General features: G+C 36.7%; 1 protein-coding gene across 1 annotated transcript in view; it reads left to right on the top strand.

Moving 5' to 3' along the window:
- Positions 1–11204, top strand: part of LOC123526183 (glyceraldehyde-3-phosphate dehydrogenase-like) — a 32822-nt gene that overhangs the window by 1107 nt on the left and 20511 nt on the right. Inside the window, exon 2 of the mRNA XM_053522861.1 lies at positions 9864–9902. Coding sequence (XP_053378836.1) covers positions 9874–9902 — 29 coding nt within the window. The 5' untranslated portion in view covers positions 9864–9873. The remainder of the gene's footprint in view (positions 1–9863; positions 9903–11204) is intronic.

The raw sequence follows: 11204 nt of genomic DNA, 5'->3' as shown, positions 1-11204 counted from the left end.
ATTTATTCGCTGCTGCCTTCTTTTTTGACATATGGTACCATTTTCTACCATCTGAACGGCGGGGGCAAGTTTTGACGGAAAGTAGCTGCAACACTTCGCACGAATTTGTCTCAACATTTTAATCTGATAGAAGGGTTTTTTGTTACCGAAACATGTGGAGTACTCGGCTATGATTGTTTTAAATAACGATCGATGATATGTTCTTATTGTATGCTATTCAGTATATTATAAATAAAGTCAAAATGCAATTGTAAGAATAATTTTACATACCTTAGCTTCGCTGACCTTTCTTACAGAAAACTATAACTGCGGTTTTCGTTCAAAATGAATTTGACTGTCGAAGTTACCCGATGAGCGTATCGGAAAAGGAAAGAGCGCCAGTGTGTGATCAAGATGTTTTCATGATGTCATACCTGGGGTCAATTACTTTAAAATGTAATTAATTAAATTACAATTACATTGAGAAATGTCCAATTAAATTACAATTACATGAAATTTAGCAATGTAATTAATTAAATTACAATTACTTTGCAAATTGTAATTAATTACATTTAGCTGCAATACCAAATGTGGTGCTTCTTACAGTAGCAAAGTTCTTTACTTTGTACTGTATATACACGATAATTCACCTGTAAACTGATTTCAGTTATTTCAAAATTGAATTTAAGCTCAAAGTAAAATCTGTGTTTGTGGGAGAACATCACTCAGTCTTTAATATCATTGCAAAAGGAGCAAAATGTCAGCCTTAATTAATAGTTTTTATATTGTCAAGCAGAATTCGGTTAGAGAAGATACATGTAAAGTCAGGTATTTCTCTGAGGTCTGAATTTCCTTGAAGTTTATAGGATCATGGTTCTGCAATATATTTCAAATTTAACTAGTACAGTATTTAATCATTTTCATTTTAAACATAATTATATTTAAAGTTTTTATCTTTAACACTGTCACACTACATGTTATCCACAGAAGTAAGTTGTAAAAATATTCATGAGCCATCATTGAATAACTATGTCACTAAAACTGTAGAATACTCATAATGTCTACAATAATAATTGTATTTTTTATATTGTTATAACTGTGGTGTCAAATGCTATGTTGTTTGTATAATTTAATACAACGGATTTTATAACAGAAGAAAAACTAAACTAAATGCTAAGCATTTCAATTTTTGCTCCGATAAAATCTAAATAATAGTGATGCAAATAACAATTTCAAATGACTCGTATAAATTACCTAAGAAAAACTATTCAAGGACATTATTGGTTTCTCCACGCGGATATTAATTCAAGGTGTCGAATATACACGACTGTCGAATTTATCCAAAGTTACTCTACTGGTTTGTGTAATTTAAGGCAGTGGCTATGATTAAATACTTCTGTAATCCTACCGTTGTCTAGGAATACGGAATTTCTGTAATCCTAGAATCGGAGGTTAGGATTACCATACCATAACAGGGGTTTTTTTTTACGACTGGGGGAAGGGGCCCCAGCCTGTCATTGGGGGAAGAAAATAGCGCGAGACGAGCAATTTTGGGGGATTTTTTTCACTCTGGGGGGAATTTACAATTATGCATAATAAACACTTTAAACTATGTTTTTATTACATATTCCTGCAAGTTTTAGCAACTATACACACTGTCACTTAGCAATAGATGAACTTGCACTAATGTTCACTTATCATTGTAACAAGGTGGGTGGGGAGAGTTGAAATGCTCAATGAAATGTACAAGAAAGAAATCATTGAATATTTAAAGGTCACATGCTTTTATTCACAAAAAATGCTTCAAAATAAGAGTTGCTTTTGCGGGAGTTATCCTATTATTATTAAATGCATACTTTTGTTGGCTTTTTATTAGCCCACCATCATGATGATGGTGGGCTATTAAAATCACTCTGCGTCCGTGGTCCGTCCGTCCGTCCGTCCGTCCGTTAACAATTTCTCGTTATCGCATCTCCTCAGAAACTGCTGGGGGGATTTTGACCAAACTTTGTCAGAATGATGTATTGGTACCCTAGTTGTGTCCCCCTGAAAATCAGACTGGTTCAACAATTTATGAGTGAGTTATGGCCCTTTGTTTATTTCTATAATTTATATAAATTTATATAGGGAAAAACTTTGAAAACCTTCTTGTCCAAAACCACAGAGCCTAGGGCTTTGATATTTGGTATGAAGCATCATCTAGTGGTCCTCTACCAAGATGATTCAAATTATTTCTCCGGGGTCAAATATGGCCCCGCCCTGGGGGTCACATGGTTTATATAGACTTATATAGGGAAAAACTTTGAATAACCTCTTGTCCAAAACCACAGGGCCTAGGGCTTTGATATTTTGTATGTGACATCATCTAGTGGTCTTCAACTAAGATTGTTCAAATTATACCCCTAGGGTCAAATATGGCCCCGCCCTGGGGGTCATATGGTTTACATAGACTTATATAGGGAAAAACTTTGAAAATCTTCTTGTCCAAACCACAAAGCCTAGGGCTTTGATACTTGTAATGTAGCATCATCTAGTGGTTCTCTACCAAATTTGTTCAAATTATCCTCCTAGGGTTAAATATGGCCCCGCCCCGGGGGTCACATGGTTCATATAGACTTATATAGGGAAAAGCTTTTAAAATGTTCTTGTCAGTAACTACAACATTCAAATTTGGACCACATGTATATTTTTGAGTGGCAAGATAAACCTTGACATGAGTTGACCTTGATTTTGACCTAGTGACCTACTTTCACATTTCTGTAGCTACAGCCTTCAAATTTGGACCACATGCATAATTTTGTGCACTGGAAAAAACTTTGACCTTTATTTTGACCTAGTGACCTACTTTCACATTTTTGAAGGTACAGGCATCAAATTTGGACCATATGCATAGTTTCCTGTTTCAAAATGAAATTTGACATTGATTTTGACCTAGTGACCTACTTTCACATTTCTCAAGCTACAGCCTTCAAATTTGGACTACATGCATAGTTTTGTGTACCGAAAAAAACTTTGACCTTGACATTGACCTAGTGACCTACTTTCACATTTTTGAAGGTACAGGCTTCAAATTTGGACCACTTGCATAGTTTTGTATTCTGAAATAAAATTTGACCTTGATTTTGACCTAGTGACCTACTTTTACATTTCTCAAGCTACAGCCTTCAAATTTGGACCACTTGCATAGATTTGTGTTGTGTACGGAAATGTAATTTGACCTTGAGCTAGTCAGTAAGTCTTGAAATTTGGAACACTCAAAAATGGCACATTGGTGGGCGCCAAGATCACTCTGTGATCTCTTGTTTCGATTGTACTTGTCCGAAAATCACGATCGCGAAAACGTGTGACAAATATGAAAAAACGAAAGCAAACATTTAAAAAGCTTGATAAAATACACGATAATCTGATGCTGCATTGTTTATCAATCAACTATTACATACTGATGATAACCACTTGTCAGTCGGCGCGTGACGTGACTGACATCTATCCGTAGCTAATTAACATACGACGCTCCGCCTACTGCCATACTTACGCTGGTGTCGACAAACTGTATTGAAGTTCACTGGGATTTTGATTGACAAGGGGCAGAGCTTTAGAACTCGTTACGCATCAAAGAGTATTACCGCGAGACAAGCAGACGCACACGGCATTATTATCTGCGGGTCAGATACGAGTTTTTATCGATTTTCGCGGGTCAAAACCGGAACCTCGGGTCCACTGAACGCTCTTCTAACATTTTTCTACTATTTCTAAAGGTTTTCACACCCATTGAAAACTGTGAAAGACCGTCTGCAATTGTGAACGGGTCCGATATTCGGTACTACTTACATAAAGAAAAAAATCGCTGGGAGTAATCTCCCTTGCTTTGTTTACGATTTCGGAGGGGGAATTTCGGACGTAGGGGAATTTCGGACTGCGGTAAGGGAATTCCTTGGCTGTGGGGGAAATCCTCGGCTGGGGGACGAGGCCGATATTCGGCTGTTGCTATAGAATAAAAAAAAAAACCCTGCATAATCGTAGCCACTGCTGTAATTTAATGTAAAATTAGCCAAATCTGCAAAACATGTGCTGTTGTTAAGATACAATAAGATAAATTTTATTTTAAGTTGGCAAGACAGAGAAACAATAGAAGAATATAACATTGTTTCATTGTTTCTCTTGTTATTAAACATGTACTTATTTTTATATTTTATTTAAAGAATGGACATTGAACATCATGTGTCAAAAAATCATGCGATTCCATAAAACATTGAAATTGTTTTCATAATTTTATCAACCCTCCTAAGTGTGCTTCAGAAGCTTTTGAACTTGAAGTGAAATTTAGCGAAAAATTTGAGGGTAGGTAGAGAAAAGTGCATTTATTAGTGAACTATGACATCCTGCAGTGTTTCTGACCGTTTGATATGTTGAAATGGTCATCAGAGATAGGTCATTTTGAATGTTTGTACAATTGCGAAATTTTGTAATCGTTTTGCGAATAGAAAATACATTAATGAAATGGCACCAAATTTAGTAAAATTACCCCAAAGTACAACCCTTTGGATTATATAGAACATTGCATTTCTTGTCAGACTTAAATGTTATAGGTATGTGTATGTATCATTGTTGAGAGCAATAATTTCATAAATTTTTTGGCAAAGATCAAAAATATATCAAAGATAATTATGCTCTCTCGTAATTATAAAAAGTGGTGGGGTATGTAAATATGGTCTTTTACACAGAAAACAGTGATTATTCGTGTTGTCTACATTTATACATCATATTTTTTGCTGTTTAATATGAGAAGAAACATATTTGAGGTGCTAGAAAATGAATGCTGCATTTAAAACAATGTGTTTTAATAAACTAATATTGAGCAATATTACCAAAAATTTGCAATTTTTCCAAAATTATTCTCGATAAATGTCATTTTTTTAGCGCAGCATCTAATTTAGTGTTTTTTATTGTCTTTAAACAGATGCAATGTATAAATCAACTTACTTGAATATATTTTTACTTTGTGTGACATTTTTAGCCCACCATCATTAGATGGTGGGCTATTCATTCAAATCACTCTGCGTCCGTGGTCCATCGTCCTTCCATCCGTTAACAATTTCTCGTTACCACATCTCCTCAGAAACAACTGCGGGGAGGGGGGTGGGGGAGGATTTTGATCAGACTTTGTCAGATGGTACCCTAGTTATGTCCCCCTGAAAATCAGACTGGTTCAGGAATTTTTTAGTGAGTTATGGCCCTTTGTTTATTTTTCATAAATTAAATAGATTGATATAGGGAAAAACTTTGAAAATCTTCTTTTCCAAAACCGCAGGGCAAAGGGCTTTGATATTTGGTAAGTAGCATCATCTATGGGTGGATGGATAGCTCAGTGGTTTGCACACTGGCCTTCCAATCCTGAGGTCGTGGGTTCGATCCCCGGCAGCTACTCGGGAATTTTCAGAAACGCTTCTCAGTGTTTCCCACCCAACTAGAGGTGTACTGGTCAGGAATCCAGGTAATCCTTGCGTGTATCAGTGCTATACACTGGGCACGTTAAAGAACCAGGCTGTCTATTCGCAACAAGCTAGGCTAAGTTAGCCAGACCAGCCTGTATCTGATTTCTGATCTCTCTGTCACGGGGGCTTTGTCTCGCTCTGTCCCTCTGGTCAGATCGCTGTGTGTCTGTACTAGTAGAGGATGAATTATGCGCCCTGTGCGGCTGCATTTGAACTGTAAAGCACCTTTGAACGTGAAATTGATCATGAAAAGGGCGCTATATAAATCTGGTATAATAATAATATAATCTAGTGGTCCTCTACAAAATTTGTTCAAATTATCCCCCTAGGGTCAAATATGGCCCTGCCCCAGGGGTCACATGGTTTATATAAACTTATATAAGGGAAAAACTTTAAAAATCTTCTTGTACATAACCTGCAACAATCAAATTTGGACCACATGTATAGTTTTGAGTGGCTAGATGAACCTTGACATGAGTTGACCTTGTTCTTGACCTAGTGACCTACTTCCACATTTCTCTAGCTACAGCCTTCAAATTTGAACCACATGTACAGGTTTGTGTACTGAAATAAACTTTGACCTAGTGACCTACTTTCACGTTTTTGAAGGTACAGGCTTCAGATTTGGACCACTTGCAAAGTTTTGTGTTCCGAAATGAAATTTGACCTTGATTTTGACCTACTGACCTATTTTCACATTTCTAAAGCTACAGCCTTCAAATTTGGACCACATACATAGTTTTGTGTACCGAAATGAACTTTAACCTTGAGATTGACCTAGTGACCTACTTTTACATTTCTCAAGCTGCAGGCTTCAAATTTAGACCACATGCAGAGTTTTGTGTACCGAAATGAACTTTGACCTTGAGATTGACCTAGTACCTACATTCAGATTTCTCAAGCTATAGCTTTCAAATTTGGACCACATGCATAATTTTGTGTTCCGAAATAAACTTCAACCTTGAAATTGATCCAGTGACCTACTTTCACATTTTTCAAGCTACAGCTTTTAAATTTGTACCACATGCATAGTACCGAAATTTACTTTGACCTTGATTTTGACTTTGAGCTAGTCTTGAAATTTGGAACATTTAAAAATGGCCCAATGGTGGGCGCCAAGATCACTCTTTGATCTCTTGTTAAAGGGACTGGCCTCCAGATCGTTCGACAACAACAAAATTTATTTTTTTAAACATCTGAAAACAAAGGCTATATTTCTTAAAGGAAAATAAAAACAACAAAAATCTGTTTGTAGTGTTTGAAGTGTAAAGGGTAACAGCAAACTGAAAACATTGTTTGGGCTTGCTCGTTATTTTTCAGCCAAGGTCGGTCAGTTTGCCACATTGCTTTGTACGATCATTCTCATTTCTGCTCATATTGTTTCTAATTACCTTGTGTATCTACTTCTTTTAGCTTTTTGTTTGGTTGAGCACCCTCGAAGTATTTTAGATTCATCGTTATGCAATGACGCTGAATACACGAAAATGCTTGCAAGCAGTAGTATTTAATTATTTGATAAGCGTCAGTGCAGATAAAAATGCGGAAAACACAAAATGTTGTGGCGTCAGTGATTCATGCGTAAATATACGAAAGCCTGTATTTAGGATCTTCATTTCGGATTTGTGGTTATTGTGAAAACTACGGGATTTAAATTTCGGAAAAATGCTCTTGTCCGTTTGGGCAGTCACTTAAGGTTTTTTTCCGGCCATTTTTAAAACAACGTGTATTAGCCTTTTATCACCAAACTTCACTTAAGGAAAATGGTCTTTATATGGGCATGCATCTGATAGTATAGTGTCGGCTATGCGAAAGGTTAAGGTCTCAGGTGGTAGATATTGTAATTAGTGCTGCTTAGTTCCTTACAAGCTTCTAATTTTCTCTGTTTGTTCTTAACTAATGCCTGTATAGTCGTCAAACCTTACATAAGGATAGATCTTAGTAAGGGGCAGACAGGTTTCATGTTTAGTATCTATCACCTTAAAAATCAAGATTTTGTAATAATGGTGCTTAAAATTTTATGGTTACTCTTCTGGCCTTAGAAATAGAAAGGATTTGTTTGTTTGTTTTGGGTTTAACGCCATTTTTCAACAGTATTTCAGTCATGTAGTGGCGGGCAGTTAACCTAACCAGTGTTCCTGGATTCTGTACCAGTACAAACCTGTTCCCCTCAGGTAACTGCCAACATCCTCACATGAATCAGAGGTTGAGGACAAATGGTTTCAGACACAATGTCTTTTATCAAATCGTCACGGAGAACATATGCCCCGCCCCGGGGATTGAACTCCCGACCCTTTATCCATAGACCAACGCTTTCCCTACTGAGCTCATCTGGCGGGCTAAAAAAATGGAAAGGAGGAAAGAAAAGGAAAGAGAAATAAATGTAAATTGTTGGTAGTTAATTTGCATCATTAATGACAGAATTATTTTGAGGGTCATTTGGGAATATAGATTAGTGTGCTAAAACTCAGAAATATGTATGTCAAGGAAAATCCTGCAGATAACAACAGTAATGAACGTTATACTTGATTAATCTTAATATGATTTTTGCAGCATTAGTGGAGGATAATTGTTTTTCCAGCAATTCTTGGTAGCTGATGCCAACATATAAATGTCTGAATTATTCATTCATGTCTTCTATCACTGTCTATTTTACCTGAACAGCTTTCTGTTACAAAATGATTACTGAAAAGCACCATCAGTACAGAAAGTACAAACTGTGTTACTGTCTTACATTTATCAGTTGCAGTCTCTGTAAAAAAAAACAAGGGTAACTTTGGAAGTTTTACCTTTGAAATTGGGAAAAACATGTACTATTTGCCAATGGGATTTGGACTTGACTTACTTCTAAGTAAACAAGCATTTGAACGATCTATGAAATGTTCAGCAGGTGTAGTAAATAGACCAAAGGTTTGGGTAGGAATTTTTGTTGCGTTCTTTTCACTATACAAGTTTTGGTTTAAACATATTATTATTTCCCAATATGTACATTTTAAATAATTATTTACATACATAAATTCTGGATTGGACTGGAAGCCAGTAGGCTTATTGAAGTCCTCTCCATATATATACAAGTTTTCATAGCTCCAATGATATTACTTCTAGATTAACCTTCATTGTTTTGCAAGTAACACTAGCATTTTATAGATGTCCCCTCCGTGGCTGAGTGGTTAAGGTCGCTGACTTCAAATCACTTGCCCCTCATCGATGTTGGTTCAAGCCTCACTCGGGGCGTTGAATTCTTCATGTGAGGAAGCCATCCAGCTGGCTTACGGAAGGTCGGTGGTTCTACCCAGGTGCCCGCTCGTGATGAAATGATGCACAGAGGGGCACCTGGGGACTTCCACCATTAAAAAGCTGGAAAGTCGCCATATGACCTATCATGTGTCGGTGCGACGTTAAATCAAACAAAAAAAAAAAATTAGTTTGTTGCTCATTTGATTTTTTGAAGAAAGAAAATGATGAGTTATTATTGCTTGATCAGCGTCAGCATGCCTGGTTAACTTTTATGTGTATGTCGAAGCTTTTCTGCTAAACTGTCAAAGCTATTGCTTTAAAGCTTGCAACACTTTTCACCATCAATAGCGGACTCTGTACAAGAAACATAACTACATCCTGATATTTGCAAGAATTATGGCCCCTTTCTTGGTTAAGTTTTGCATTTAGGTCAACTTTTCTCCTTAGCAGTCAAACCTATTGCTTTAAAACTCATTAAAAGCTGACTCTGCAGATTTCTTGTTTAAGTGTTGTGTTCAAGTCAGCTTTTCTCCTAAACTATCCGAGGTATTGCTTTAAAACTTGCAACACTTGTTCACTGTCAAAAGCTGACTCTATACAGCAAGAAGCATAACTCCATCTTGCTTTTTGCAAGAATTATGGCCCCTTTTGGACTTAGAAAATATCAGATTACTTGGTTAAGTTTTGCGTTTGGGTCAGTGGTCAAAGCTATTGCTTTGAAACTTTGAGCAGTTATTTGCCATTACAAGCTGACTCTGCACAGCAAGTACGGTACCATAACTATACATTGATTTTTGCAAGAATTATGGCCCCTTTTGGACTTAGAAAGTCTATTATACAGAGGCAAAAAAATTAGATGAGCATCTGCACCCGCAAGGCTGTGCTCTTGTTTGCATTGTGAATGCCTTTGTTTACCAGAGGTATCTTTACTGAGAAGAAAAGGCTTTGAAATGCCCAAGAAAAGGCTTTGAAATGCCCAATATCACTGTCAAGCATCAAATAGATGTGTGCTATCTCTTGATGGCTTCTTTTTGTATAAATGGTGTCTTTTGTCATGTCTGATATTATTCCTTGAAATTTACTGGACATGTTAAATGGTCTGAATCTGGTGCATACATTTATTGTAAATTTGTGTAACATACTGTTTCTATTTTTCAGATCTGAAAAAATGGGCGATATTAAAGTAGGAATCAATGGGTGAGTGCTTACATAGTCTGAAATGAATTTTTTTTTATACTTGGCGTCATTGAAAAGTTACCACTTAATATATATACCTCTTTACTTGTTCATACAATATCGACGTCATGGCCTGTATGCGGTCTATTACTCATAGACCCTGTCTGATCATGTCTCTTTACCCATTTCATGACTGTCTGGTGAGAACAGCACATACGACGTGCAATTTCACGACATGAAACCATGCCAATTGCCTGATGATGTTGATCGCTTGTAGCGTTACTTTAACTGGCACGATGCACTGTGAAAAATGTTTCGTACGCCGTTGCTCGCATGCTGTGCGTAAACGGTTTGCATCTGGGCTTTGAAGTAAGATTTTTCTGAAAGATTACTCACTTGCCCAAAAGATGGCCAATCATTGATAAAGAAATATTTTTGAAACAAAAAATACGGACCTGGAAGCAGTAGATCTACAGGTCAAAATGCTCATGATCGCCTTTCTAATGGCTCATTGTTACAGGGGAAAAAATCAGAATTACTTTTTTGGCATTTTTTTTTCGCAGAATACATTATCACTGTAATAAATTTAAGTGTATATGGCTCATGGCCTAGATATATATAATCGACCTATGTGCCAAGGCTGTGAATAAAGACTGTGATGCTGAACCGTTTTTGACAGATTTTTTGACGATATATAATGACTCTGGTTTAGAGTGAGGGTATGACCCTGACTTTTTATGTGATGTCACAAATACATTTTTAAGAGTAATTATTATGTTTTTATGTCTTTTTTATATAAAAAAATATAGGTAGACAAAGCAAAGAAAAAATACCCAAACATACACCAGATTGCACCATTTTAAACATTCAATTTCAAACTTTTCCGGTGGGGGTGGGAGCCCCCCCTCAGGTTCCGCTGGCTACTTTTCTTTCATCACTGACTACATCAAACTTTAGGGAGAGCCCTGACACAGTCCAGTGCGATTTTTAGCTCGACTATTCGAAGAATAGTCTAGCTATTCTACTCACCCTGGCGTCGGCGTCACACCTTGGTTAAGTTTTTGCATGCAAGTACATACAGCCATCAATTAAAGGCATATAGATTTGAAACATATTTTTTCTTTTTCTAGGTCAATTACCAACCTCTCTGGGTCAAGTCCCATAACTCTGACATGTATTTTGAGCAAATTATGCCCCCTTTTGGACTTAGAAAATTTGGGTTAAAGTTTTACATGCAAGTTACTATCTCCAAAACTAATGCAGATATTGATTTGAAACTTCACATGTGTCTTCGGGGTTATAAAACTAGTTGATAGCAGCAAG

The sequence above is a fragment of the Mercenaria mercenaria genome, chromosome 14 (genome assembly GCF_021730395.1).
Source record: "Mercenaria mercenaria strain notata chromosome 14, MADL_Memer_1, whole genome shotgun sequence".
NCBI lineage: Eukaryota > Metazoa > Mollusca > Bivalvia > Venerida > Veneridae > Mercenaria > Mercenaria mercenaria.
Note: the sequence above shows the minus strand (reverse complement) of the source record. Positions and strands in the feature narration are given on the sequence as shown.